The sequence below is a fragment of the Sebastes umbrosus genome, chromosome 24 (genome assembly GCF_015220745.1).
Source record: "Sebastes umbrosus isolate fSebUmb1 chromosome 24, fSebUmb1.pri, whole genome shotgun sequence".
In the NCBI taxonomy this organism is placed as follows: domain Eukaryota; kingdom Metazoa; phylum Chordata; class Actinopteri; order Perciformes; family Sebastidae; genus Sebastes; species Sebastes umbrosus.
This window is the reverse complement of record NC_051292.1, coordinates 3,879,829-3,906,672: the sequence shown is the minus strand read 5'-3', so window position 1 is coordinate 3,906,672 and position 26,844 is coordinate 3,879,829. Positions and strand designations below refer to the sequence as shown.

General features: G+C 43.4%; 2 protein-coding genes across 8 annotated transcripts; both read right to left on the bottom strand.

Annotated features, from left to right (window-relative positions):
- LOC119483500 (insulin receptor substrate 2-like) lies at positions 1-26,755 on the bottom strand. 3 transcript variants are annotated; one of them, XM_037761656.1, is made up of 5 exons: positions 26,670-26,755; positions 17,659-17,719; positions 10,515-13,550; positions 9,924-10,408; positions 1-2,618 (listed from the first exon to the last, which is right to left on the bottom strand). In XM_037761656.1, the coding sequence occupies exons 3-5, from the start codon at positions 13,172-13,174 to the stop codon at positions 2,614-2,616; spliced, it is 3,150 nt and encodes a 1,049-aa protein (XP_037617584.1). In that variant the 5' UTR covers positions 13,175-13,550; positions 17,659-17,719; positions 26,670-26,755; the 3' UTR covers positions 1-2,613. The 3 variants fall into 3 exon arrangements, with proteins under 3 accessions (XP_037617584.1, XP_037617582.1, XP_037617583.1); XM_037761654.1 differs by having other exon boundaries at positions 9,924-10,411; positions 26,670-26,753; XM_037761655.1 differs by having other exon boundaries at positions 9,924-10,411; positions 10,515-13,341; positions 26,670-26,735.
- On the bottom strand, positions 18,294-23,838 carry LOC119483510 (calcium-dependent protein kinase 1-like). 5 transcript variants are annotated; one of them, XM_037761678.1, is made up of 12 exons: positions 23,654-23,837; positions 23,384-23,545; positions 22,683-23,104; positions 22,367-22,598; positions 21,947-22,222; positions 21,527-21,802; positions 21,051-21,145; positions 20,402-20,443; positions 20,030-20,245; positions 19,764-19,941; positions 19,469-19,648; positions 18,294-19,378 (listed from the first exon to the last, which is right to left on the bottom strand). In XM_037761678.1, the coding sequence occupies exons 1-12, from the start codon at positions 23,718-23,720 to the stop codon at positions 19,263-19,265; spliced, it is 2,262 nt and encodes a 753-aa protein (XP_037617606.1). In that variant the 5' UTR covers positions 23,721-23,837; the 3' UTR covers positions 18,294-19,262. The 5 variants fall into 5 exon arrangements, with proteins under 5 accessions (XP_037617606.1, XP_037617607.1, XP_037617609.1 ...); XM_037761679.1 differs by having other exon boundaries at positions 22,367-22,718; positions 22,938-23,104; positions 23,654-23,836; XM_037761681.1 differs by having other exon boundaries at positions 22,367-22,411; positions 22,874-23,104; positions 23,654-23,835.
- Positions 26,756-26,844: the final 89 nt, after the last annotated feature.

The window sequence follows — 26,844 nt, the reverse complement described above, 5'->3', positions numbered from 1 at the left end:
TACCTCTTTAAATAAATTCATTTATTTCTGTAGGTTGCTATCCATAATCAATACAGACAAAAGCAATACTCGACTACCAGAATTTATAAATCATTATAATCATCTCTTGTGAGCATCACAATAAAACAGTATATTGAATTATGTACAATGGAAGACAACGACACATTCAGACTGAGTCAATCCAAAAGATCAATCTGTAAAAGAAGAGTCCGTCCATGGACACAGAAATGGGTAAAGCGCTTTGTCGAGAACAAAAGTCCCCGGCGACAAAAAAAACACTTGGCAGAAAGAGAAATGTACAACGGAGCAAAACAGCGTCTGCTCGCCACGAGAAGAAAATAAATCATCGATGCAATGTTACATTTGGTTCCACGGTTGTAAACTAGATTGTATTCATGTCACTATTGCATATGCCATTAGGTAAAAGTGTGTCAACAAGGCAAAGAGATCTCTATAATAAAATAGACAGAGTATTTGTTGTCATATAGTCACAGAGACTGTGAGGGAGAAAGCATACGATACGCTGTACAACCCCAAAGCAAAAACCCCGTCCCCCTTTTTAAAAATCGTAGCCAAAGTCTTTACACAGGAATATCATCGCAACATAGGTAAAATCTAATAGATTATTTTTAGTTAAACTCTCTCTATGTACATAATATACACATTCAAGACTCTATAGATAAATAGATTACCACGACTTTAGCGTGACACAGCTCCAATATTATTCATTTCCCACGTTGTGTTTCTGTGGCGTTCCTGCCAGCTCGGCGATACATTCAGACATGGTTCAAAGTTTTACAATCTACTGTACACTAAAGGGGTTGTGAGCCAGTTGGGAGTTGGCACAGTGGACGACGCAAAGACCACACAGTCAGGATAGCATGGAGGGCTTTTAGATAATGTTACGGTCATTTTTGAACGGTCAAAACTTCAGTTTTCTTCAGATTTTAAAACAAGACTATGCAACTTTTGAAAGAAATAACACATTCTTCTTCTAACTATTTAAAAGTTGAATTCATCAGCAATGAAACACCCTTGCTACAGCCTTACTATGTCAATTTTAAAAGAAGAAATAACATACTTTTTCAACTTCATAAGCAATAAAACAGTTGTTAAATTCATTACAAGAGTTTTGCTCATTTAGCATTATCCTGTTCCATAGTCTTGCTTTAACTTGTACGTAATTCTCTTTAGCCAGATACAACTTTTTGTGCTGTCTGCCATATAGATATATTTTCCAGACAGCTGGTTCTCCAGTGAACGTCCATGATGGCGCCAGATGTGGCTGTTCGCCTCCATACTTCTACTTTTTCAGTGATTGTCCAGCTGCGCTCACACCAGCAGCCGTCTTTCAGCGCTCACTGGGTGACCAAGAAACCGTCTCGACTGTGAACCCCCAACCTTTGACATTTTTCAGTGGCTCCACCCCCCTCTGTCGTCACCTCAACTATACAGTTGTACCGTGAAATGATGTCACAGCAGGGCGGCCTGCGTCGAGGCCGTAGGTTTGAAGGTAGGAGTGTGTGAGGTTTTCAGGCTCAAGTGACTGAGGAACGGTGGGAGGTACAGTGCTTTCAGATTAGGGCTGTCAAAAGTGGCGTTCGAATCGTTCGTTTTCAAACTATTACGAATATCTATTGTGCATTACGTCCACGACACCGTGTCCTAACTGGCAGCAATTAACGAAAGTGATGTTCGGTGCATTCTGTTTACAATCAAATTTGAATATTTGAATATCTGTTTTTTCGACAGCCCTAATTCAGACGCCTGGTGTTGCGGGGGTTTGAGCTGAGCTATAAAGACATGCATAACTCTTAAAGACATTTAGAAATATATTTCTTTAAGTCCAGATCGGACAAAAAAATAAAACTAGGTTAGAATAAATAAGAAATTAGTAATTAAGAAAATACTTTAATATCAATACGATAAATCAGATCTCAAGCAGCCCCACTGTACTGTACATTTCTGAAATCATATTTGTAATGGGAAGCTAGACTTTCCACAATAACAATATAGAGGTCCAAACAGACGTACTGTAATAGAATATCTCTTATTTCATAGAAAACATAAGGACATATAGACATTAAGGCATCGGGTAGGTCTTATCAGACATTCATCTTTCAAAAATAAATAACATATCTACTCTAAATATATACTCAGTGTACCTTGGTATCCTCGCTCCCTGGGCCGGTCCTATAGTAGGTTTCATTGTTCGCTGTCATACCGCACTCACTCACACAGGCAGTCTTAAAACCACCCTCAAGTAAATAAATAGTATCTGGGTACCGTTACAGTTTTTGTTGACTATCTTTGCTTCTGTGCTTGCGCCAAAACGTGGGTCACAGGTGAAATGGCCTCTGAAAGCGCAGGGAACATGAGACGCACCAACACACACAACACACACACATCCACCCACACAAACAAACACACCTGTCCTGCCTTCAGCGAATTCATGACATGCATAGATGGTGACCTGCTTGTTTCCTAAGTGCGTTGTGAGTGTTGCTGAGGGTCCAGACAGTCTTTTAGGGCCACAGAGTTTTTGTTTTTTTGTTGTTTTTAAATCGAGCAGCAGGTCGGTGAAGACGCCAAGTCAGAGGATAGAGGAGTCCTTCAGTCTGAAAGAGACGACAAGAGAGAAAAAGAGGGAGTTAGTGGAATTATCTTATCATTTCAACACTCTTTAGCTTCAACAATCACATTTTATTAACCCTCTGAGACCCACAATAGACACGTTTTTGTCTAAGAATTGATGAAAAAGATCAATAATCCTTCCAAAATACCACATTAAGACACCAAGACCTTGAGGAACACCATAGAAAAAAGCCATGTTGTGATGTGGGATCAAAAACGTTTGACATTTCTGCAAGAATTGCATTTTATGGCGGTTAGATGGCGAGCACTTCTGTTGTGTAAACTGCTCAGAAACCCCCTTATTGTCAATCTAGCTAGGAGAGCCATCCATCCTCTGAATGCTCTAGGTCTTTACTTTGTGGCTGTACAGTTTCATGAGGCTGTGATTATCCTAGAGGTCACCACAGGTCATTTTATACAGTGAGGTTAAAAAAATGGTCTCACTACAATGAAATGTCTCCTATGGGGACTAACATCACCACACATGAATACAGTTGGGCTCATTGGATCCACAAGAGTCTCAGCTTTACAGTAACACATTCATACTATTGATATCATAAAGTGGGCATGTCTGTAAAGGGGAGACTCGTGGGTACCCATAGAACCCATTTTCATTCACATATCTGGAGGTCAGAGGTCAAGAGACCCCTTTGAAAATGGCCATGCAAGTTTTTCCTCACCAAACTTTATCCTTTCTGTCTGAAAACAGCGAGTAAAACCCCAGTTTGTAGTCTGATTATTTCCCCCACAAACAAACACGGGTGCCAACAATGCAGAGCTTTCAGACAGCAGACACGAGCAGGGTTGAGAGAACAGTCTCATACTGTACAGCGTGAACTCATTCAGGCTCAGATTAGGCTGCGTTTCTGTGCCACATAACAAGGAGACACTGGGAAAAGCAGCTTGAATAACAGGAACAGCGAGTGCTGCACACACACGTTACATAGGAGGGATTTGATAACCTGTTATGTGTATTATTTAGTATGAATTTAGGTTCATTATCGCGCTGTGGTTAGATGGCGTGTGTCATTTCTTAACACACCAGCTGTTTTGCGGCGGAAAGCCCTTGTAGGACGGCGGGTGGGGGGGAGGCTGAAAGTGGGAGGATGGTCGTCGTTATTACATAATCTGGGATGTGGAGTGACGGGGGGTGGGGGTCTCCTGTCGCGCTGCCGTGTTGCTATGGACACACGCTGAGCGGAGGAGAACCAGCGAGCAGCACAGGAGCTTATACAGAGAGACAAACTGAGGTTATATTGCGTTGATGATCATGAAGGATCGGGATTGGGGGGCTTTGGCTGAGGAGAGGGGACGAAGGAGACGCGAGGGCTTCCCGGAGGACGATATCCTCGCTGCAGCCACATGTTAAGAAACCACACGAGGGTTACAGGGTCAAATAGAAGCTTCCAGGAAGCGATGGAGTCCAGCGGTGAAGGGCTTACATCTGTGCAGAGAGGACGAAGCCGTAGAGACGGCGCTAGGGCTTCCAGGAGGACGATATCCTCGCTGCAGCCACGTGTCATGAAACCACAAGCATGGTCGTCTCTGGGCTGGGAAACTGTAGGAAACTAGCTGGGAAACTGCTGTAGGATAACCTCAAAAATGCACGGCGGTCGGGCTGAAAGCACGGCTGTTTTTCTTAGATCTTGAAAAGTTGCCATTTTTGGAGCTGTCACCCAGTGCACATGTAAAAGAAAAAACTAGGGCTGTCAAAGTTAACGCGATAATAACCCGTTAACGTAAAGTTTTAAAGCTAGAGTGAAGATACTGGCATCGTATGAAACTAGAAAAACCTAAAGAATCCATTGGTACCAAACATGTCATACTAGCTTGTCAGCAAGGAGATTAAATAACGCTCCAAAACTGTCATTTTCAAAGTGGTCCCTTGACCTCTGACCTCAAGATATGTGAATGAAAATGAGTTCTATGGTGACAGCTGTTGTTGCCTGTTGGGCTGCAGTTTGCCATGTTATGATTTAAGCATATTTGTTATGCTAAATGCAGTACTTGTGAGGGTTTCTGGACAATATTTGTCATTGTTTTGTGTTGTTAATTGATTTACAATAATAAATATACACATACATTTGCATAAAGCAGCATATTTGTCCACTCCCATGTTGATAAGAGTATTAAATACTTGACAAATCTCCCTTTAAGGTACATTTTTAAATAATAAAATGATAAAAAGAAATTGATGGAGGGTAGTTGAGGTGAGGACACTACGGATGTTCAGTCACAAAATCCTAAAATAAACCCCTGTATCTGATTTTATAGCCAATTTCCACACATATTTCTGTTGGTTTGTGCTTACGATGAGCTGAGATGTGGTCACAGGCTAAAGCGAACAAATGCCCACACCTTGCATTAGCCAGCTGCTGCCCGCGGAGTAGCCGCTGGCTCTCCCTGATCTACCCCTCCTGGCCGTCTAATCTCGCCTGCAGAGACTGTAATCTCATCTGGAGCCGTGGCTGGCTAAATGTGGGGAACGCTGGCCACGCAGTTATCTAGCAGCTAGCGCTTCTGTCTGGAACATCCCGGCCTACTTTACCCCCCCCCCTCCTCTCTGTGCCATGACACACACACACACACACACACACACACATACAGACACACACACACACACTCGCCGCCTGGAAACTCTGACACAAGAGCCTGCGGTGTTACGTGTGCAATGTTTGTTCTCGATATATCAAGTAACATGGCGTTTCTGGATTTCCTGCCTTGGCTATTTGCACTGCTTTGTTACATGTTTGCAAGATCTCGGCTCCGACGCAGGTCTGATGCGGATGTAAATAAACTATTCAGCAGCTTGTGTGTGTGTGTGTGTGAGCCAGGGACACAGCGACAATGGATTGAACAATCAGGCTGATGCTTAAAATCAGGTGTCACCTTTACGAGGAGAGAACAAAATGTGACATGTGGGAAATCAAATAGAGCCACACGGGCGCCACAAAGTAATGATGGCTGGTGAAAAGATTCCAGCAGTGGAAAAAGTGGTATCAATGCAGCTCTTATGCAAATGTTTGAGTCTCAGTGTGTGTGTGTGAGCAGCAGGGAGGCAAGAGGTAAAAAACAACCATTATTTACATTGTCAATTCGGGTCTATAAATATGGAGGACCAAACCTGCCAAAATAAAAAATAAATAAATAAATGACTTGATAAATAAATAAATATGCCGTTAAATGAAAAAAAAAAAAAAAAAAAAAAGTAGGGTTTAATTAATGAATAAAATGATTTACTTATCTTTGTATTACTTCCCCTATCTGTCTACTCTTCTATTTAATTTTCCCTTTTATTTATTTATTAATTTATTTTTATTAACTTTTACATTTATTTACTCATTTTTGCATTAATTTTATTAACTTTTGAAAAATATTCATTTATGCATTTATTTTATTTAAAATGTAAATTGATATTTTTGTTTTAATTTGCTTCTTTATTTATTTATCTTTGTATTACTTCCCCAATATATCTACTCTGCTATTTAATATTCCTTTTTATCTATTTATTTAATTTTTTTTATTAACTTTTACATTTATTTATTTATTTTTGCATTTATTTATATATTATATATATTTATTTAAAATGTATTACTTCATTATTAAATTGTATGGGTTTATTTATGTATTTATTTATCAATTTATTTCCCCAAACTTATATATTTCTGTATACTGTCTTTATACATTCCTTTATGCATTTCTGCCTCATTATGCAAATGAGGGGGCTGACCTCATTTTGACGGGTTTCGTCCTCCATATATATAAAAATGTCAGAAAATACTAAAAAAAGGCCTGTAGCCCACGATTATGTCATCAAAATCACCGTGTTATGACAACTACTGAGCATGCTCAGAGCGAGTTAGGGATGCATGGCTGACTGTGCAGCTAGACCCATTTCGCTCGCTGCACCCTCAACGCTAACACGCATATCACAGGAAATGTAAGTAACACGGATGTATACGTAATCTGGCTGCATTTTATCCATCACATCATCCCCGCGGTGACGTCACTCGCAATACTACTGACTGAAGAGGGAAGGGGGATTTGAGTAGATGGGACACGAATGCTTCTAATCCGGCCGATGAATTACACACACGATGCTGATGGTCGTGCTCTCTGCAGCCCGTGGGTGAAGCAGATGGCGGGCTGTCATTAGCGAGTAGGTTAGGGATGTGTGTGTGCATTAGAAAGAGTATATGTTTACATGCTAGTGTGGTCATGAGAAGGGAAATAATGAGTGTTTGCATGTGTGTGAAGACAGGGCAGAGTGGCAGGTGTTTAACCCCCCTCAACCAAACACACTCTCACACACTCGCCCTCCGGAGAGTGGCCATCTGCCACTAGCACTCAGGAGGGACTCGGCGTCTCACAGCAGGGCTCCTCCAGTCTCGGAGCCCCGACACTCAGAATAAAATCAATAAACTGTAGTAAGAATCATCACAGAGGAAGCAGGTCGCCGCCGCCCGTCGCCACCACCACCAGATAAAGGTATTAGTCAGACGGGGGAAACAGAGACGGCTGACTTGGCTAATCTGGGTTCTGGTACAGAACATCCACCTGGCTGAGCCGCGGCTAGCCGTGGTCGCGAGAAGAGACGGCGAGCGAGACATTAGAGGTAAACATCACCTCGCAGAGTCACATGGGCTGGCCCGCTGACAAAACAAGAGGTAAACAAACACTTGACCCTCATGCCAGGCGTTAAGACATCTAAGCTGACTCTAGGGCCCGGTTCCAATCTGGTCCCGACACCCTACCCTTCGTCGCTTTAAAAGTTGTGACCGCAAGGAATTGTGGGGCGGCACTATCGCCTTTCCTTTGGTAAAGGATAGTCCAGTGTATCCTATGCTAAAGGAGATAATAAAGGAAGCACTGAAGCACCTTTTCTTAGCATTTGGAGAATTCAAACAGCTCTCATCGTTGCTGCTATTGAGATACTTCCCGGTCATTTCACTCCGTAAGAGAAAAAGACAGCGTGACGTCCCGCTCGGCAGTGGGGCCTGCCACCAAAAACCCCAGTGGCGCACTTTGACCTCCCTCACCCCGCTTCGCCACACTGAGTTTTCAGTAAACAAGCCATCCCCGCGCTCCCACAATGCACCTCGGTCGAAGCGGGGCCTCACCGATGAGTTTATTTGTTGCTTTAAAAAAGGCCCTCCCCTCCCCTCCTCTCCTCTTTCTCCCCCTCTCTGCTTGTCTTACTTCTGCTAAGTGAACAGCCTAATGAGGCAGAAGGGCAGCGGCGTGCACGTGCCATCCTGCCCCATTATGCACGCTCTCGTTCGCTCCCCCACAAACAGCCAAGCACTGGAAAACAAAACAGGCCACTCTCTCTCTCCTCCCGTTCTCCTCATCTCTGCCAAGTGTTTTCACGGATGCAGGCTACGCCACTGGAAAATAAAAAATAAAAGATCCCCGGGAGAGAAAAACACCCCCGACTGCTCTGCATGCGTACGTGCTCCACTCCACATGTATGTGCTCCACTCTTTTCCCTCCCACTCCCTGCTACAGTCAAGCTTTATTAGAGGCATAAAAACATATTTGTACTCCATGAAAACATGAGTACAGAACACGTGCGAACCTACGCAGCTCAAACAAACAACTGCGAGCACACGTTGTTTTTGCTGTAAATTTAATTTCCGAACGGATGTAGCGGAGCATCATTAACTTGTACTCGTCACTGTCAAGGATGTCACACGTTTGAAGAATGCATGAATGAAAATAATTGATTTTCCACATTATGGGGGCTGCTTGTGTTCGTACATTCCTCTTTATTTACCAGAACATCACTGAGTGTGCAAATAATAACTTTTATAGCATTTTTCTGTGCTTCGTTCTAGGGCTGCAACTAATGATTATCATCATTGTCGATTAATCTGTCGATTGATTAGTTGTTTGGTCTATAAAATGTCAGAAAATGTTGATTTCCAAAAGCCAAAGTTGTCTTGGTATGTCCACAACTCAAAGATATTCAGTTTACTGTCATAGAGGAGTAAAGAAACCAGAAAATATTCACATTTCAGAAGCTGGAATCAGAGGATTTAGACTTTTTTTCCCCTCAAAAAATGACTCAAACCGATTTAACTATTCAAAATAGTTGGTGATTAATTTAATAGTTGACTAACTAATCGATTAATCTTTGCAGCTCTACTGTGTCTATAACTTCTCTCTCCGTACACAGGGGCCATGTGGTGAAATAAAAGCCACTTTCTATTCAAACGGCCTGGCGCCGGGACAAAAACAGGCCCCTCTCACAGCAACTTTTCAAAAACCCTCTCAGCCAGGAATGTGGACTGTGACATCCAGTTACCTGATGGCCGCATAGCAACTCGCCCACTTTGTTGTTTTCCCTCGCTTGCCTACAAGGACACAAACACATATCCACTTGTGCTGGGGCCTCACATGTCAGCATACAACCCCCACCACCACCTTCCAACCCTTCCTCACAAACACATGTGAGCTCAGTGTGTCCAATGACAGGGGGTCAGACTTGGCTTCTGCTGTTCTTACTTTGTTTACGCCGTCTGCTTTATTTGGTTCACTGGGATATTCTGGGACGTGATATTGATTGTGGGATGGTGGGAATAAGAGGTCTACAGAGGTCACATTGATGTGCAACACATCCTAAAGCTTACCCAACTGAATAACAACGGCCGGAAACGCCGGAGGCTCAGTGTGACATTAGGGGAGGCCTTCGCAATACTTGTGTCTGATGTTTTATAATCTATCTCTAGGCTCTCCTTTTTTCATTCATAACAAGCGTTGGTGGAATCCCAAAAATCTACTTGTGTATTTTTAGTATCTGCAGCAGCAGCAGCAGCAGCAGCGAGGCGCTCTGTCGTATTTCCTTCAGAGCTCTCAGCCTGGTCACGTTTCAGAGCAGCCTGCGTTCACATGTTGTGGGGAATATGAAGGAGTCAAAACAAACAGTAAAAGCGTGCAACTAAAAATCAGAAGCTACTCCTCTTCGTTTTGACACCGACACCTGACGGCACTCTGTTGTTTTAATACCACAAAAAAGGGTGTTACAAGATATGAAAGTACTCAGAAGCAGCAGCTGCATCAGCACCACCTACATGTGTACTTTCAAATCCACAGAGTCGGTTTGAATTTGAATCTGGAGGAAATACATGTTTGCATTCATCCTTGTTTTTCTTCTCTTCTTTTTGACAGTGCAGTAAAACCAACCTACTTTGTTCAATTTGTTCAATTCACAACCCTAACACACTTTCTTCCCTCCTTTAAAACAATAACAAGCAGTTTAGATTCATTATTTATCAGTACTTGCTCACCTTTGGCAGTGGTTGCAGCCTCTTTGAATCCCAAACAGACATATGGTGAGCTGTGTAATCCATTGATACCCCCTTTGCAGCTGCTGGTGGGTTTGAAGCCAGCCAGGTCCTCGCATTTCTCCACGTCCCTGTTGTCCAGCAGGTTCAAGGCGATGTAGTTCAGCCCGTTGGGGTAGCCGGCCGAGCCCTGCCGGGTCACGGGGCTGCCGTACTCGTCGTCGGAGCCCTCGCTGCTCCGGGACGAGATGTTCTCCACCGAGCTGTGCCTCTTCACCGCGTCGCCGCGGGCGAAGGAGGGGAAGACCGGCGTCACGGTGGCGGTGGAGGAGAAGGTCTCGGAGCTGTGGCGCCGGCGTCCCTGCGGGTTGGCCCGGATCACCTTGGCGGAGCAGTCGGGGTCCACCGTGGGGGAGGAGGTGGCGCCAAGCAGGAAGACCCCAATGCCTTCTGGGACTCCCTGGTCCTCCAGAGAGAGCCTCATCTGGCTGCTGGAGAACAAAACATGTTTAGTCCAAAAGCAGCTAATAATTTAGCCTTGAAATAAATGTAAATATGATAAAGATGGCTCCCTCCAACCACAGATGCACATACCTTCCGATGTTCTGAGGAACAAGCTGCGGAGGCGAGCTGGTCATCCCAAACGTCATCTCAGTGTAGTCGTTTTTCACCTCATCACCGAGGCCCTGGGACCCTTTCTCACCATCCAGATGGTACCCTCCATCCTCCTCTGAGCACATGGATAACTCTGGGAGTGTGTCCAAGCGCTCGGCGGGAGTGTGAGCCTCCTTGTGCGAGTGCGAGCCCAGCTCCAGGTTCATGTAGTCTGTCATCAGAGAGGACCTCCCTGGGCTGCTTCTGCTGGAGCCCAGTGATGAAGACTCTGTGGATACCATGGAGGGAGGGGAGAATCTGACGCTGCTGAAGTCAATGTTGATGTATTCTCCAGGGCTCCGGGGTTCTCCGGGGAGGGGGTGTTCGTTCATGCTGGGCAGGGTCCTCAGGGTATCCAGGGAGAGCCTGTTAGGCCTGCCGAGCCTCCCCCTGTAGGGTAGGGTCTCCGCCCGACCGTGTCTGACTGGGGATGGTACCGAGGGGCTCAGTGGTGAGGTCTGAGCTCCACTGGGCTGCATCACTGAATAATAGTCAGACTCCACCGCTCTCTGCCTCAAACTCTGAGGGCTCATCAACACATACTGGCTGTTTTCCTCAATCTTGGAGGCCTGGAGTTTAGCAGGGAGCGTGAGGGAGCCGGCCTGGTAAGCCAACCTCACTGGTTCACCAGCAAGCATGCCCAAGTAGTAGTCAGGAGGGGTCTGGAGTGGAGGTGGGTTTCCAGGCGACATGTTCATGTATTCGCCGTTCCTATCCGGGCTCTCCATGGAGGATTTGGAGCCGCACCACATTCTCATGTAGCCGGTGTCCTCCAGAGAGCTGCTGCAGGGGGAGTTGGTCTTGGCCGCCTGAGGATGCACCCTGGGGTTCACAATCTGCTTCGGCGCCGAGACACACATTGGGCTCATTGGCACGTAGTTGTCTACCTTGCCAGACTGGGCTGCGACACCTGGCGTCATTGGCATGTAACCCTCATCGGCGAGGTTACTACTGGAGCTCCTGGATGAGCCGATTTCAATGTCCCCGTAATCCTCGGGGTAACACACTTTGGGCGAGGCGGAGTGAGAATTCTGCCCGTGGGCCATCCTCATGAGCGTGTACTCGTCCAGGGAGGCCGAGGACAGCGGCGCCACCACCCTCTGTTGGCGCGGCGTGGTGAGGGAGTGCGTCCTCTTCCTGTAGGCCTTTTCATACGCCAGGCTGTCGCCACCAGCTCCGGACCGGCCTCCTCCCTCCATTATCATGTAGCCACAAGGGTCGCTGATGTCACGGGATGGAGGCGTGCTGGACAGAGAGTCAGGGGTGTCGCTGCGGGTCAGGGGGATGAATCGAAGGTCACCTGGGCTGGAGCTGTACTCGTCACACAGCATGAAGCCGGTGTCACTGAGGGAGCCGGAGATGGAGGCGCTGCAGCTGAAAGGCCGCCTGGTTTTGTCAGGAGTGGAGACGCCGACATGTCCCCCTCTGGGAGACATGCTGATGGGGCTGGAGGTGCCTGGCGGGGAGTTGGACACCGGCATGGACCGGCTGTGATGCAGGTTGGAGATGGAGTTGGAGTTGGACTCCAGCATCCTGCAGGTGCGCCCACTGCTGAGGGTGTGGGACCTGATGAGGTGATTCCCAGAGTTCGGGCTGGTGGGACTCCCGTTCATAGATATGGACATGGACACAGGCCGGGTCACGCTTCCGTCTCCCTCGCTGGCCGTTCTTATCCGACAGGATGTGAACTTCCTCCCCGGGGACGTCGCCGCCATGCTATCCGTCCTGGATCTCCTCACCAAACCCGTCTGACTTGGAGGGAGGTTGTTGAGGTTGCGTCTTGTGGGCACAGAGATGGGGTTAGTGCTGGCAGACTGGCTCTTGCTCCGCGGCCTGAACTCAGACAGCTCCTTCATCGCCTTCATTGCCTCCAGAATGGTCTCGTGGATGTTCTGCGCCACCACCAAGTCCTCCGCCTGCATCCAGAACTCCCCAGGCCCAGTAACCGCTGATCTGCCCACCTCTATGAAGAAGAAGCTATCCGAGTGTCCACATCTCCTGATGTTCATGAGCTGCAAACAAACAGCTGCTGTTTCTGAGTTCAGTTTGACGAAGCTGATGGTGCGGCTGGACAAACACAGCCGGTACACTCCAGTGAGGTTCTTGATCTGACCCAAGCCTTTGGATTTCAAGTTGACCTGCCACACCTCCTTGTACACAGCTGTTGCAGGAGTAATGAGTCCATAGTTGGCTTCCTCAAAGCCCACTAGAGAGGATGTAGATGCAGGGCTGTCGTACACTTTCCCCTCAGCTATGAGATCAGTCAGAACCGTGTACCAGCTCTCCTGCTCCTGCTCGTTATCTGCAGCCACTGCGAAGTACTCGTCCTTGGTGTAGAGGGCGATGAGGTGCTTGTGTTTGGCGTCTGCGCGCATGTTTACGCACAGACACGAGTCCAAAGTTATCACCCGTTTCGCAGCAGACTTGTTCCTCCATTTCTTCTCGCTCTCGTAGTACTCCAGGCGTGCTCCGGGACAGCTCTCTGTCGGCTCTCGGAGCACGAAGAAGCGCCTGTGTCCATGTTTCTGCTTCCGCAGGTATCCACACTTCTTTACGCAGCTGGATAACAGGTGTCCTCCCGATGCTGGAGGACTTGCCATTTCTCTCTCCACTTCTCTTTTTTTCCAAATAAGCCTTTTGTTTTAAACTTGCAAAAGAAAAAACTTGAAATATATCCCTCTATAATATCTAATCCATGGCACCAAATGTGTGCGTCCTCGGTAGATGCAACAGTGCAGCAGCAGTGTGGACCAGCGCAGATCTGATCCTGGAGAAAAACAACATGTGACGCTGCTGCTGCTCTAAAAACAGAATAAAACAGAGTCATAGGGAGGCGGTGCATCCTGCAGGGGGCTGTGCCTGTCCATTAGGAGGCACAGAGGCACACTATTGGCTGCTTGGGTAATACAAGGCAGGAAAACCACACCTCCTGCTTCTCCAATAGCTCTCTCATGTACAATAACACCAATTCCTGCGCTGCAAAATAAAAGTGCATGCAAAAAACAACACCTTAACACATCTATTTTACTGATATTCCACTATTATTATTTTACAGTGACATTGAGAAACCAATTACAATGAAAATATGTAAAATAATGCTGGATTGTAACCTGATTTATGAGGCAGTAACAGTGTAATCAACCCTGACTTCCCACTCGTGCATGTAGAAAAACACCAATTCCTGTACTGCAAAATAAAAGTGCATGCAAAAACACACACCTTAACACTCAGCATGTACAATAACACCAATTCCTGTACTGCAAAATGAAAGTGCATGCAAAAACACACACCATAACACATTACTGATATTCCACTAAAATATATTATTAAGCACTAAATGGTTTATGGCCAAAATACATTTCTGATCTTCTGCTATGTTGTGAACCATCCAGACCTCTCAGGTCATCTGGATCAGGTCTGCTTAGTGTCCCCAGAGTCACAACTAAACATGCAGAAGAAGCAGCGCTCACTTTTTATGCACCAAATATCTGGAACAAGCTCCCAGAAAACTGCAGGACCTTTCAAATCAAAGCTTAAAACTTTCCTGTTTGCTGCTGCCTTTTATTATCTTATACTGCACTAGAGCTTTTACTCTTGTGTGTTGTACTCTATTTTAGCTTTGATCCTAGCTTTTATTCTTAGCTTGTTTTTATTTTCTAATCTGTCATGTTTTTATAACTGTTTTAATTATGTCTTAATGTTCTTTTGCACTTTGTCGCAATGTTCTTGAATGTTTATGTAAAGCACTTTGAGCCGCCCTGTTAATGAAATGTGCTCTACAAATAAAGCTGCCTTGCCTATTATTATTGAGAAGCCAATTACAATGAAAATATGTAAACTAATGCTGGATTGTAACCTGATTTCTGAGGCAGTAACAGTGTAAACAACCCTGACTTCCCACTTCTTATATAAGGAGTGTTGTGGTCTATATTTAAACCTGTGGGTATCCCTCTCCAACTTTCCCATTTCAACACCTCACCGTCTCTTCCCCCAAATGTCTACATTTGGTAATAATTATAGACATTATCTGTTTAGAAGATGCAGCTCTTGCTGTGTGAAAAACAACAGCTGAATGATTTATTTTATGCAACAAAAAAAAGGTTCATGTTGAATGAAAAGCAGCCATCTCACAGAGAGAGGGGAAAGCAAATGCGTCAGAGGCTTCTGTGTCATAACAAGCTGCAGGAAATACTGCCATCATCTGGATGCTCAAGCTCACATCTCCTGCACACCAACTCTTCCACACACAAAACTTCTCTCCTCTGTGTAGATATCAATCAGAGAGCCACCAAAGGTCGTGCTGAACAACAGGGTGACTGCATTAGGCTGTGAAGGAAGGAAGGAAGCTGGCAGACATCTGTTCATCAGATCATCTCGGTAATTATGTTAGTGATTCTCCCTGTGATCTTCATGATCATCAGTCATGTCAGTGTGGGGCAGATCTCCGCACCCCCTGCCAAACAATCACACACTTGGATTGTGTTTTTATAATCTCCACAACAAGCAGATTACACCTCCATCAATGAGGTGTCAGTGTGAATTAGATGCTATAGATGACAGGAGGGTATCCTGCTTTAACTCCTTCTTAATGAGCATATCTGCCCCTTTAAACAAACACAGATACCCCAGATTAAGGGTAATCCCCGGACGTCTCTAATCACTATTGTTCTCCATATTGTTATTGTGTGTGACATTTGGCCGTCGCCTATTTTTCTGTTTTTGCACGAGTGTTAATTTCTCAGGTTTAAGCGGGGCCGCAGCATGTGTTTTCAGCATTAGCCGTCGCCTATAATCTGAGTTATGAGCAAAAACATAAACACCTCCACCAGGATTTAGTAACACATAGCAGATATAAACAGCCCGAGGCGAAAAACAAAAGGAACAAAGAGATTATTGTTGACACTTGACTGGCAAAGTGGTACAATAACTTGGCATCGATAGTGAAGGAATATCGCTGACGGCTGAATATTGTTGTTTTGCTGCTCTATGTTTTCATGGGATGTGGTGAACTGATGCGTTCCCACAGGGTTTACTTCAACACTAATCTGGGTGTTTTCTAAACCTGAGCCCATGGGATCTTTTATCTGTGTTTATGTCCAGGTGTGCTACAAACAACCCATTTTTCTCACTAAGTTTTTACTAAAATAAGTTTCTTTTCTGCAAGTACATTTGGATGCCAGTAAAGCAGAACATCTGCAAGTTACAGTAGGAGCTCTCCTGCCTCAGCGGGATATTTTGGGTTTATTTCCACCGCTGGTTCATTTTCAACTCCATGAGGCCGCCACGTTAAAGGCTACAACAAACCCCAGTGTGAACAGGCCTGAGGACAGACCCTCTTATTGCCAGAAAATCTCTCACGCTACCGTCTTCCCAGATGATTCTCTACTGGAGCAGCTCCAGTTTGAGTATCCTGGCTGAAGGAACGACTTCTGATGGGCCAACTCAAGGCCCTATTACTAGCTTTTTCTGGAGTTTTTCAACTGCATCTCATTCAGCGGACAGAGTATGAGTGTTCAAACAAGATCATTTTGTCAAATTAATGTTTCTGAGGTCAAGAAGCCACATGAGGCTCTTTAGCTCCTCTCCAGTGGCTCCCTGTGGATTTTTAAAAATGAAAAAATTAATAACTGTTTTTTGTTTACATTTTCATTTTTATTTATCATTGTTGTAGATCTATGGTACGACGGTACAACGGAGTATTAGGGCCAAATTGAGGAAAAAAAAATAATCTGAGATTTCGTGAATAAAGTCATAATATTATAAAGTAGTAATTTTACGTTTTCTTTTTTTCTCCAAAAGTTATGACTTTATTCTCGTAATATTACGACTTTTTTTCTCGTAAAGTTATGACTTTATTCTCGTAATATTACGACTTTTTTTCTCGTAAAGTTATGACTTTATTCTCGTAATATTACGACTTTTTTTCTCGTAAAGTTATGACTTTATTCACGTAATATTATGACTTTATTCTGTAAATCTCATCTCTTTTTTCCCTCGATGTGGCCCTAATACTCCGTAGTACATTTGCTCTTTGGCCCTCGCTGCATTAGACTTATATACTATATACTTAGACTATAAACTGTGTTACCTTCACATCACAATGCTCAAATGTTTTGCGGCTCAAGGCAGATTTTTTATTTATTTTGTTTTGCCTAAAATGGCTCTATTGATAGTAAAGGTTGCTGACCCCTGTCCTAGAACATGACAGGACTCAAAACCAGTAAAAGTCAGTAGAAATAACCATAGTAGACAAGTAGGCCTAATAGTAGGCTACATACAAGTGGTAGTAGTAGTATGATAAGTAGAAGCATTACAAATAGTGATAACTGTATTAGCAATATCAGTATGATGGTAGTATATATAAGGGATAATGTCTGTCGAGGTGTCCATTATCTTTGCGCTATCTGATAGTTCTGGCCAGTAACCCCCACGTCGTCCATTATTTCCTGATTATGGACACCTAGAGGGGCAGTATCATGCTTAAACCATGGTCACTTGCACACTGTGATTACATAAAAAATTTAATCACAGTGTGGTGATGAAAAAAGGTAGATGAAGATCCAATTCCCACTGGGATCCAGGCTTAGTGCTTCTTCTTTGCCAGATCATCATGCAACAAAGCTGCTTTTCACTGTGTAAACACATACAGATCAGCGTACCAGAGGGTTTCTTTATTAACGGCTCTGGAGCAGCGTAAACAGATACTACTGTCGCTGCCAAAGGTGTAACCATGTGATAGAAGAAACAATAACAACAATAATACAAAGGTAAAAACAAAGTAAAAGTTAATACAACTAATAAATTAATTAAAATGACATAAAACAATTAGGACTCACAAATGGAAATAAAGACTGTAAGCATCCCAGAAGTGAAGCTAAAATATATTTCTTACTGTTTTAAAACACCTTTACATACACACAGTCCATGCAGTGAACTCACCTTTAGACACAGCTGCTGAACTAATAGAGTGTTATGAGGCCCTCTGGTGGACAGATGAGGAATGACACTAAACACATGTGCCTACAGCTGCAATTACAAATTAATTTAATTAATTAATAATACCCTTAATTATACGTTTTTTTACCTGGGACTGCATCGTAGGTCTCTGTTCAGGTCCTGATCAGGTCCCACAATGTTACATTGTTCTACAGAGAGAAGAAGAGGACAGTTAAAAGCTACTATCTGCATGCACTTACATATCTAACCGGAAATTAAAACAGGCCTGAATCAATAACACAGGTGTTGCATCAAATACTGTTTACGACCAATATGTGTTTCCCCCTATATCATATATTTTTTCTCGTAAAGTTATGACTTTATTCTTGTAATATTACGACTTTTTTTCTCGTAAAGTTATGACTTTATTCTCCTAATATTAAGAAGCTTTTTTCTCGTAAAGTTATGACTTTATTATCGTAATATTACGACTTTTTTTCTCCTCAAGTTATGACTGCGTTCTCATAATATTAAGACTTTTTTTCTAGTAAAGTTATGTGATTGTAAAATAGTCTTTCTGGGTCCCATTTATCACATGACCTGTAGCTCAAACATCAAAGTCACTGCACATCCATCCAAATACTGAATGTTGGGAGCTAGTCCCGCTGATCTTAACTGCAATTTATCATGAACACGTGGACAATCTCATGCAATCCAGTACAGCAACCCTTTCTTCATAAACATTAAGATGTAATAGTACACATAAATCATTGTGTCAAGAAGTTGTTATGAGGCATTATTTATTTATCAAGCCTTCTTTCTGTGAGGTGACAGTGATCACCACTGCACCTCCATGCTGTAGACATTTTGAATTCACTTCAAGTCATTTTTATTTGTGGCCCCCTGTATAAAATAACCGGGATAATGTACAGTTAGCGGGACAACAATGACCGGCTCGCTGTACATTATCCCGTGCACTCTCAACCCAGCTCCAGCTCTCTAAGAAAACGAGGAAAAACTCGGTAAGAAACCTCGGAAAAGGCAATTCGAAGAGAGATCCCCTCTCCACGGACAGCTGGGTGTTTGAAGCATGAACGTAGGCCTATAATCACTATGGCTTGTCTCGGTAGTCCGTGTTACCAGTGTTACACAGTGGTCGGGCACATTACATTACATACCCGCCACCCACACCTGCAGTGGCAGGTTGTCAATAGATAGTCAGACGACCGATGCATCTGCTCCATACAGATTCTCAGCACAGATTAGCAGGAGTCAGATTTCAGACACACGGGACGGGAGAGAGTTGACAGACCGAGAGATGGCGGAGGAAAGCAAACGCGGTTTAAATTTCAGATTTAAACCCAATGCTAGGAGGAGGATGAAGCAGTCACAGCCGGTGTGCACGGCGGAGCGGCACCGGGTACACCCCAGCGGCTCCGCAGCAACAGTTCTACCGGAGAGGCTAGTCACTCAGCCACCTGAAGGTAAAGATCAAGGTAAGCGCTACACATAATGACCGTCACCTTTTCCTGTAAAATCGGTAACACCCATGTTGTCACAAGAAATTTTCCTCTCCGTCACATCCCTACTAGAGATTGACGCCACCGTCCTCTCGGTCTGATTTCTACTGCTTCAAGAGAGAGTGCAATGGGAGCCACATATGGGGACTACAGCAGCGTTAACCCTGGACGAGGTCCTTCTGTGGTCTTCAGGGATCCATCCGTGGTCCTGAGAGGTCCAGTCTGTATCACATCAGACTGGAACCCTCATACCACGGATCACGAGCCAGGGGTGGTGCTTAAGAGTCTCCAGGGTGGGTCGGGCCTCTGGGCTCTTGTCCAGACAGCGCGCTAGAAAATCTTGGCAATCTGGACAGACCAACAGGAATCATGTTTAAATACAAACGCTGTACTCTTTGTGTGTTTATGTGTGTGCTTGTATTCTACTGCATGTCTTACTGTAGGAAAGCTCGTCACGGATGTCAGGGGCTGAATGGCTGATGTCACGGGGGGTACGGAAGGGGGGCGCCCCATCATGCAGTATCTCAAACAGCACCACACCGAGCTGCCACACAGTGGTAGCTTCAGGCGTGGACCACCCACGCCTGATATACTCAGGAGTGGTGTATATAGGGGTACCTACAATACATACAGCCACACAGAGACAAAGGTTAATGGATGAGGGACGGGAGTAGAGGACAGAGACGGCAAAGATGCTGGGTTGTTTCAGAGGACCATAAGAACGACAGCCTACCTTTATTTTTAGTGTACCTCTCCTCTGTCAGAAATGCGCCGCAGCCAAAGTCAATGATCCTGACACGTGGGACATCAGAGCCGGTTTCGATGAGGATGTTTTCCGTCTTGATGTCCCTGTGGAAAACACCTCTGGATTGGACCTCTTGGAGACCTTCCACCAGTTGTTTTGTTATGATCTGGGGGAGAAAGAAAGAGACATGAATACTGTGTGACACGGTTGGCGTGGACACACATACAGAAACACACATGTCATCAGCTACTTACCCGGGCTATCTTCTCCTCTATTGGTAACTGTATGGACTCCAAATAGTCATAGAGATCCATGCAGGGGACGGGTCTCTCTAGGACGAGAATCAGCTCATTGCCCAGATTGTACCAGTCCAGCAGGCTCACCACGGCACTGGTTCCTGCTGCTGCTGGTTTGAGGTGCAGCAGCAGCGCCACCTCTGTAGGGATCGCTGTAATTACCCCGTCCAGATCCTAAAGATATGGAGTGAAAGAGAAAGCAAACTGTTAGATTGTATGAGGTAGAAGAGGAACATGTTCCCTTTGTACTCAGAATAAAAAGAGAAATGTTACTCAAATGATTTAAATAATGTAGAGTTTTGGTATTAGGATGAAAAACAAATCTCTTACCACTGTTGTGCAATGAAACCGGCGGATATGCTTTATGGCCACCTACGGGATAGAAACAGACATTTGGTCAGCTTAAGCTACATGAGGCTGTTCTCATACACCCTTCGTAGCTATACCTACGAAAAGTAATGCACTGTAGTTCGTATATATAACACAAAATCAATTTGTATGTAATCCACGTAATTGTGACCCACGAAGTATAAAGAACGACAAATGCTGCGCAGGGAGGGAACGGGGTGGATGGGTGGGTCAAAAATCACAGGAATTTCGCCCAATAAGCCGGTGTTTGTATCCCACGTGAAACCTGAAGTCAACGTTGATTTGTCACGTAACCTCTGTACTTAAGTTACGCCACATCCAGAGTTATTTTAACCCAAACCGTGTTGCCTAAACCTAACTAAGTAGTTTTGTTGCCTAAACCTAACTAAGTAGTTTTGTTGCTGAAACCTAACCAAGTCGATGGAGCGGAAATTGACACATGCGTCACGTGTTGCTAGACATTCGTAGGAAAACGCATATCATTATATAAATAAATAAATAAAATAAATAAATGATAAATATCATTTGAACCGTTGTATGAGGATACGTTGACTACTTACAGAGTAGATACATGAATCATGGATTCTGTGTGTGTGTGTGTGTAACTTACAGGCAGATGGTCGTCTTTGCGGTGGCCAGCAAAGACTGCTCCGTAGCCTCCTTCACCCAGCATTCTCTCTTTCCTGTATTTGGCCTCAAAGTCAGCTGCAGAAACAAAACACAAACACTTTGACTGTACTTGTTCAGAACTTTCATTCCACTTCTAAACTAACCCCAAATACTACAGTAACAATTACTGATTTAAAATCTAATCCTATTACCAATATGAATCCAAAAGCCAAGACTGAAACTTATAGGAACGATATGACCTTTTGAGCCAGCACACGATTAAGCTTAGCTTAGAATCAAGACTGTAAACAGTCTGATTCTGTCCAAAGGTAACAAGATCTGCCTATCAACATCCACTAGACATTATACAACAGTCTTCCCAGGCTAGTAGTACGCCCCATGAAGAATAAACTCAACTGAATTTACTGATGGAACTCACACTTCATCAACGTTTCACGTATTTCTATCTCTACTCACCTCTGTTGTGAAACAGAGTGGCTTCTGGGAAGCTGGTGTCAGATTCGCTACTGAAGGAGGCCCAAGGGGAATGCTCAGGGATGGTCTTAGGGATGGCCTCAGTAGTGACCTGGTAGCTGCAGCCCTCACCGGGACTGAGTGACGTTCTTCTCCTCTTCCCGTAGTCTCCTGTGTCCTCAGACATCCTCTTCCTGCTTTTCTTCTCCTCAGAGTCGGTGCTGAGGATGCCGCTGGCGAGTATCCGTGACACAGCATCCTCAACGGAGCAAAAGGTTTCTAAACACATTATACATGTTAGTAAATAAGTGCTAAAACAGTCTTCCCAGGCTAGTAGTGTTCCTCATGAAGAGTAAACTCAACTGAATTTACTGATAGAACTCACACTTCATCAATGCTTCACGTATTTCTATCTCTACTCACCTCCGCTGTCTTCTGAGAAGAAGGTGTCAGATCCGTAACTGAAGGAGGTCTCAGTGGTAGCTTCAGGGATGGCCTCAGGGATGGCCTCAGAGATGGCTTCAGGGGTGGTCTCAGTGGTGGCCTGGTAGCTGGTGCCCTCAACGGGACGTAGGAACGTTCTTGTCCTCTCCCCGGATGCTTCTGTTTCCTCAGACTTCCTCTTCCTGCCCTTCTTCTCCTCAGATTTGGTGCTTGCGGTTGTCGATTTCCCAGCATCTCCAGTGGAGTAAATCATTTCTAAACACATTATACATGTTAGAAAATAAGTGCTGAAACAGTCTTCCTAGGCTAGTAGTGTTCCTCATGAAGAGTAAACTCAACTGAATTTACTGATGGAACTCACACTTCATCAGTGTTTCACGTATTTCTATCTCTACTCACCTCTGCTGTTTTCTGAGAAGAAGGTGTCAGATCGGTAACTGAAGGAGGTCTCACCGGTGGCCTCAGTGGTGGTCTCAGTGGTGGACTGGTAGCTGGTGCCCGCACCGGAACTGAGGGGCGTTCTTCTCCTCTTCCCATAGTCTCCTGTGTCGTCAGACTTCCTCTTCCTGCTCTTCTTCTCCTCTGAGTCGGTGCTGATGCTGACGCAACTGAAGGAGGTCTCAGGGGTGGCCTCAGTGATGACCTCAGGGATGGCCTCAGGGATGATCTCAAGGATGATCTCAGGGATGGCCTCAGGGATGGCCTCAGGGATGGCCTCAGGGATGGCCTCAGGGATGGTCTCAGTGGTGGCCTGGTAGCTGCAGCCCTCACTGGGACTCAGGAACGTTCTTCTCCTCTTCCCGTATTTGCCTGTGTCCGCAGACTTCCTCTTCCTGTCCTTCTTCTCCTCAGAGTCGGTGCTGATGCTGTCGCAACTGAAAGAGGTCTCAGGGATGGCCTCAGTGGTGGCCTCAGTGGTGGCCTCAGTGGTGGTCTCAGGGATGGTCTTAGGGATGGCCTCAGTGGTGGCCTGGTAGCTGGTGCCCTCACTGGGACTCAGGAACGTTCTTTTCCTCTTCCCGTATGCTTCTGTGTCCTCGAACCTCCTCTTCCTGTCCTTCTTCTCCTCAGATTTGGAGCTAATGCTGGCGCAGGGGGGTGTCGATGTCCCAGCATCCTCAGCGGAGTAAAAGGTTCCTAAACACATTAAACATGTTACAAAATTAGTGCTGAAAACATGTGAAGAGACTGAACTATATAGTACTGAATTGTGGAGTTAGACTGCTTTTCACCACTGGAGCCATCCTTAGTATAACCCTTTGCCTAACACTATATAAAAACTAGAGTGGTTCGCCCACTCATTCGAGACTTGTAACACTTAACACTCATTTTTTCATGATTTTTAAACCAATTTTTTTTATACTTGCTGATATTTTTTATGGCAGATGTTATTAGAATCTTTCTATGTCATCTAACCTCTGCTGAATGACGGTCTGAAGCCCTCGGAGGGACATTGACTTGTCCTGCTAGTCTTGATGGCTCTTTCATGGCTCTCATCAGACTTTCTCTTGGTGGCCTTCTGGTTTCCACCTGATCTGTTGTCCAGCTTGCTATAGCTGTGATCTACTGTCTTAGAGACTTAAGGAAGAAGCAGCGTTAGTAATCATTAGCCCAGCAGCTAAATCACATGGATATTAAAGTAAGAGAGACTGCAGTTCTCGTCAGGATTTTGGTATCACCACTTACCCAGATTTCTACTGGAAGACGGACGCTCAGCAGTACTTGCTGAGCTTGTTCTCAATGTGGAAGGCATGGCTCTCAAACAGTAATAGTTCACCGTTGAAATGTCGAAGATTCAAAGTTCACCGTTGAAATGTCGAAGACTCGAAGTTCACAGTTGAAGTGAGATTGATGAGAGATTCTGGTTGGTATCAAGAGTTTTCTCCGGAATGTTGGCCTCACAATTTCATTAATACCTCACAATTCCTTTAATACCTCACAACTGTTTCATGACCTCACAACTGCTTCATGACCTCACAACATTCTACTGTTGTACAGTTCTACTCTTAGAATGCATGATGTCATGTCAAATCTAAACCAATAAATGCATTTAATCAAAAACAAATACTAAAACAACAGCTTCTGGCAGATTAGGATTCTTCATTTTTGTCAAAACATTTTTTTTTCCATAGCCAAATCTCATATGTGTACAAACATTATAACATTGTGATAGTGATTATACACTAATGAAAACATGGTTATGAATATTATTTATTATATACCATTTCTGCAAATAGATCATTAAACATTACGTCCATTAGCTACATACTTCTGAGATGTTATACCTGGTCCTAAAAAAAGAAATAGAAAAATGTTCCTACTGTTTTTCTGGCATCTTATTGTTTATATTTTGTTTTACTTGTATATTATATTATAAATGTAATATAATATAATATACCATATTATATTATATTATAAATGATATTATATTTCTATTATTTTTTTAAATATGTTTTCATTATTATTTTACTTTTTTCAGAACCTTGAAGTCCCGAAAGAATATATATTTTTTATCTTATTATCTTAATTGTAATAAATATTATTTAATTTCTTGACATTATTAATATTTTGGCAGTACAAGTTCTCATCATGTATGCACAAGATTTTATTTAAAACATTAATTTAAAAAATAAATAAATTGGGACTTCGGGGGCTGTGTATTTTTAAATATGTTTTAATTATTCATATTTAACTTTTTTTTATTTTTCATGGACCCTTGAAGTCCCGGAAGATTATATATATTTTTTTATCTTATTATCTTAATTGTAATAAATATGATTTAATATATTGATATTATTACTACTTATCCACCTGTATGTGCAAGATTTAAAAAAAAAAATCAATTATTTATTAATTTATTTCATACAATTTTAAACAAAAAATCAACAAAACAAAAACAAACTAAATATAAACACCTGTCTGAACCAGCTGAAACTTAACTAAACACACTGTGGAAACTAAACTAAAATGGAATCAAAAAGTCAAAATTAAAATAAAATAAAAACTAACTGAAAAAAACTATTACAACCCACATTCACATTGATTGTTTATTTTTCAGAGAGAGAAAACCATTTACATGAAAGAACATTTGAATGACAGCTTAGAGTGGAGCCACACAATACAGACAAATAAGCTTTATTTAATTGAATATTGAAATGTGTTGATTTTTCAACAAAGATCATGTGTTCTCCATGTTTGATGTAACTGCAGTTACAATGATGATTTTGACAATGTGCAAATTAATTCAAAGTCCTGACTTGAAGAAAAACAAGATCCTAGTCAAGGCTGCATTAGGATTATTTGTAATATATTAGATTTTCTTTTCTGTTTTCTAACCAAAGACCCAAAGCGAACAAAAACTTTCATCACCTGTTATATAAAAGCCCTTGTGTGACCCTTTTAAGTTTTATTTAGCCGACACAGTTTATGGTTTTTCATAATATCTCTTGAGGAAAAGCATCTAATATCTGCATTTTAAATGATAGTTTCAAAGATAAAACATTTTATTTTTCAAATAATTCAAAGTCAGCCATATTAAAAAACAAACAAGGTTTCCAGTGTTTCCAAAGATATTCACAATAAAAAATCATATTCTGTTTTAAGCTCCGTCTGTACAAAGCTGGTTTACATGATCACCAGAGCGATTTGATTCTTGTTGACAACCAAAAGATATTTTATTTGCTGGTGTTTTAGTGTCTTTCTAAAGGACACCAGGAGGGTGGTGCTTGCCGTCATGAGGCTTAAAGCCATAGTTTGGATGTTTTGAAGTGGGGTTGTAGGAGGTACTTATCCATAGTAGGTGTTTCTCAACCTTCTGTATCCTGAGGCCCACTTCTGATTGTTAAAAACATTCTGAGGACCACCTTGCCAAATAAATGACAAACTGGGCTCCAACAACATTTTTTTCGTTTCATAAACCACTCAACTTTGCATCCAAGACATATATGTCTGTAAAGGGGAGACTCGTGGGTACCCATTGAAACCATTTTCATTCACATATCTGGAGGTCAGAGGTCAAGGGACCCCTTTGAAAATGGCAATGCCAGTTTTTCCTCTCCAAAATTTAGTGTATATTTGGAGCGTTATTTAGCCTCCTTTCCGACAAGATGGCAAGACATGGTTGGGACCAATGGATTCTTTAGGTTTTTTAGTTTCCTATGATACCGGTAGCTTTAAAACTGAGCCCACTACAACCACTGAAAGACAGAATACCAGCAATCAGATTTTGAAGAGGTTAATCTAACCATTTGTGCAGGTCCTCCACGGCCCACTATGTGGTCCTCTGAGGGCCACCAGTGGGCCCCGGCCCAGTGGTTGAGAATAGCTGCTATATATGTTGCATCGATTGCTTTTTAATCAAGTGTAACAATGCCTATGTATTGTCCCTGTCAAATAAACTAATAAATAAATAAATAAAAAGACTGGAATTGTCAGGGACCAGATAATCATCGCTCTCATTATCTTGTAAAATTTCCTCCAATTTATGTTCTATGGAACATAAGGAAACACTATTCAACAAGGGGACAGATTTCAATGTAACACCTGTGAGGTCAGTTTAAGCGCGCGCACAGTAAACTAACGGTCGTTAGCAATGTAGCTAATTATCTAGAAGCTAACTTAGCCTATATAGCGGTTTATACTTCAAACTTAACACAACAAAACGTCTAATACAGCACACACAACATATATAATCAATACTTACACTTTATTAATGTCGTAGGAATCCAGTAAAGTTGATATCAGATGTAGTTGTTTGCAGAGAGCACAACACCGACCTCTAGTGGCAGAAACTACAAGAACTACAAAATATATCACTCTGTCGTCACTTCCGTTCCGTCACTTCCGTTTCCCCTTTATGTGTGGCACAGCTCTTTGTT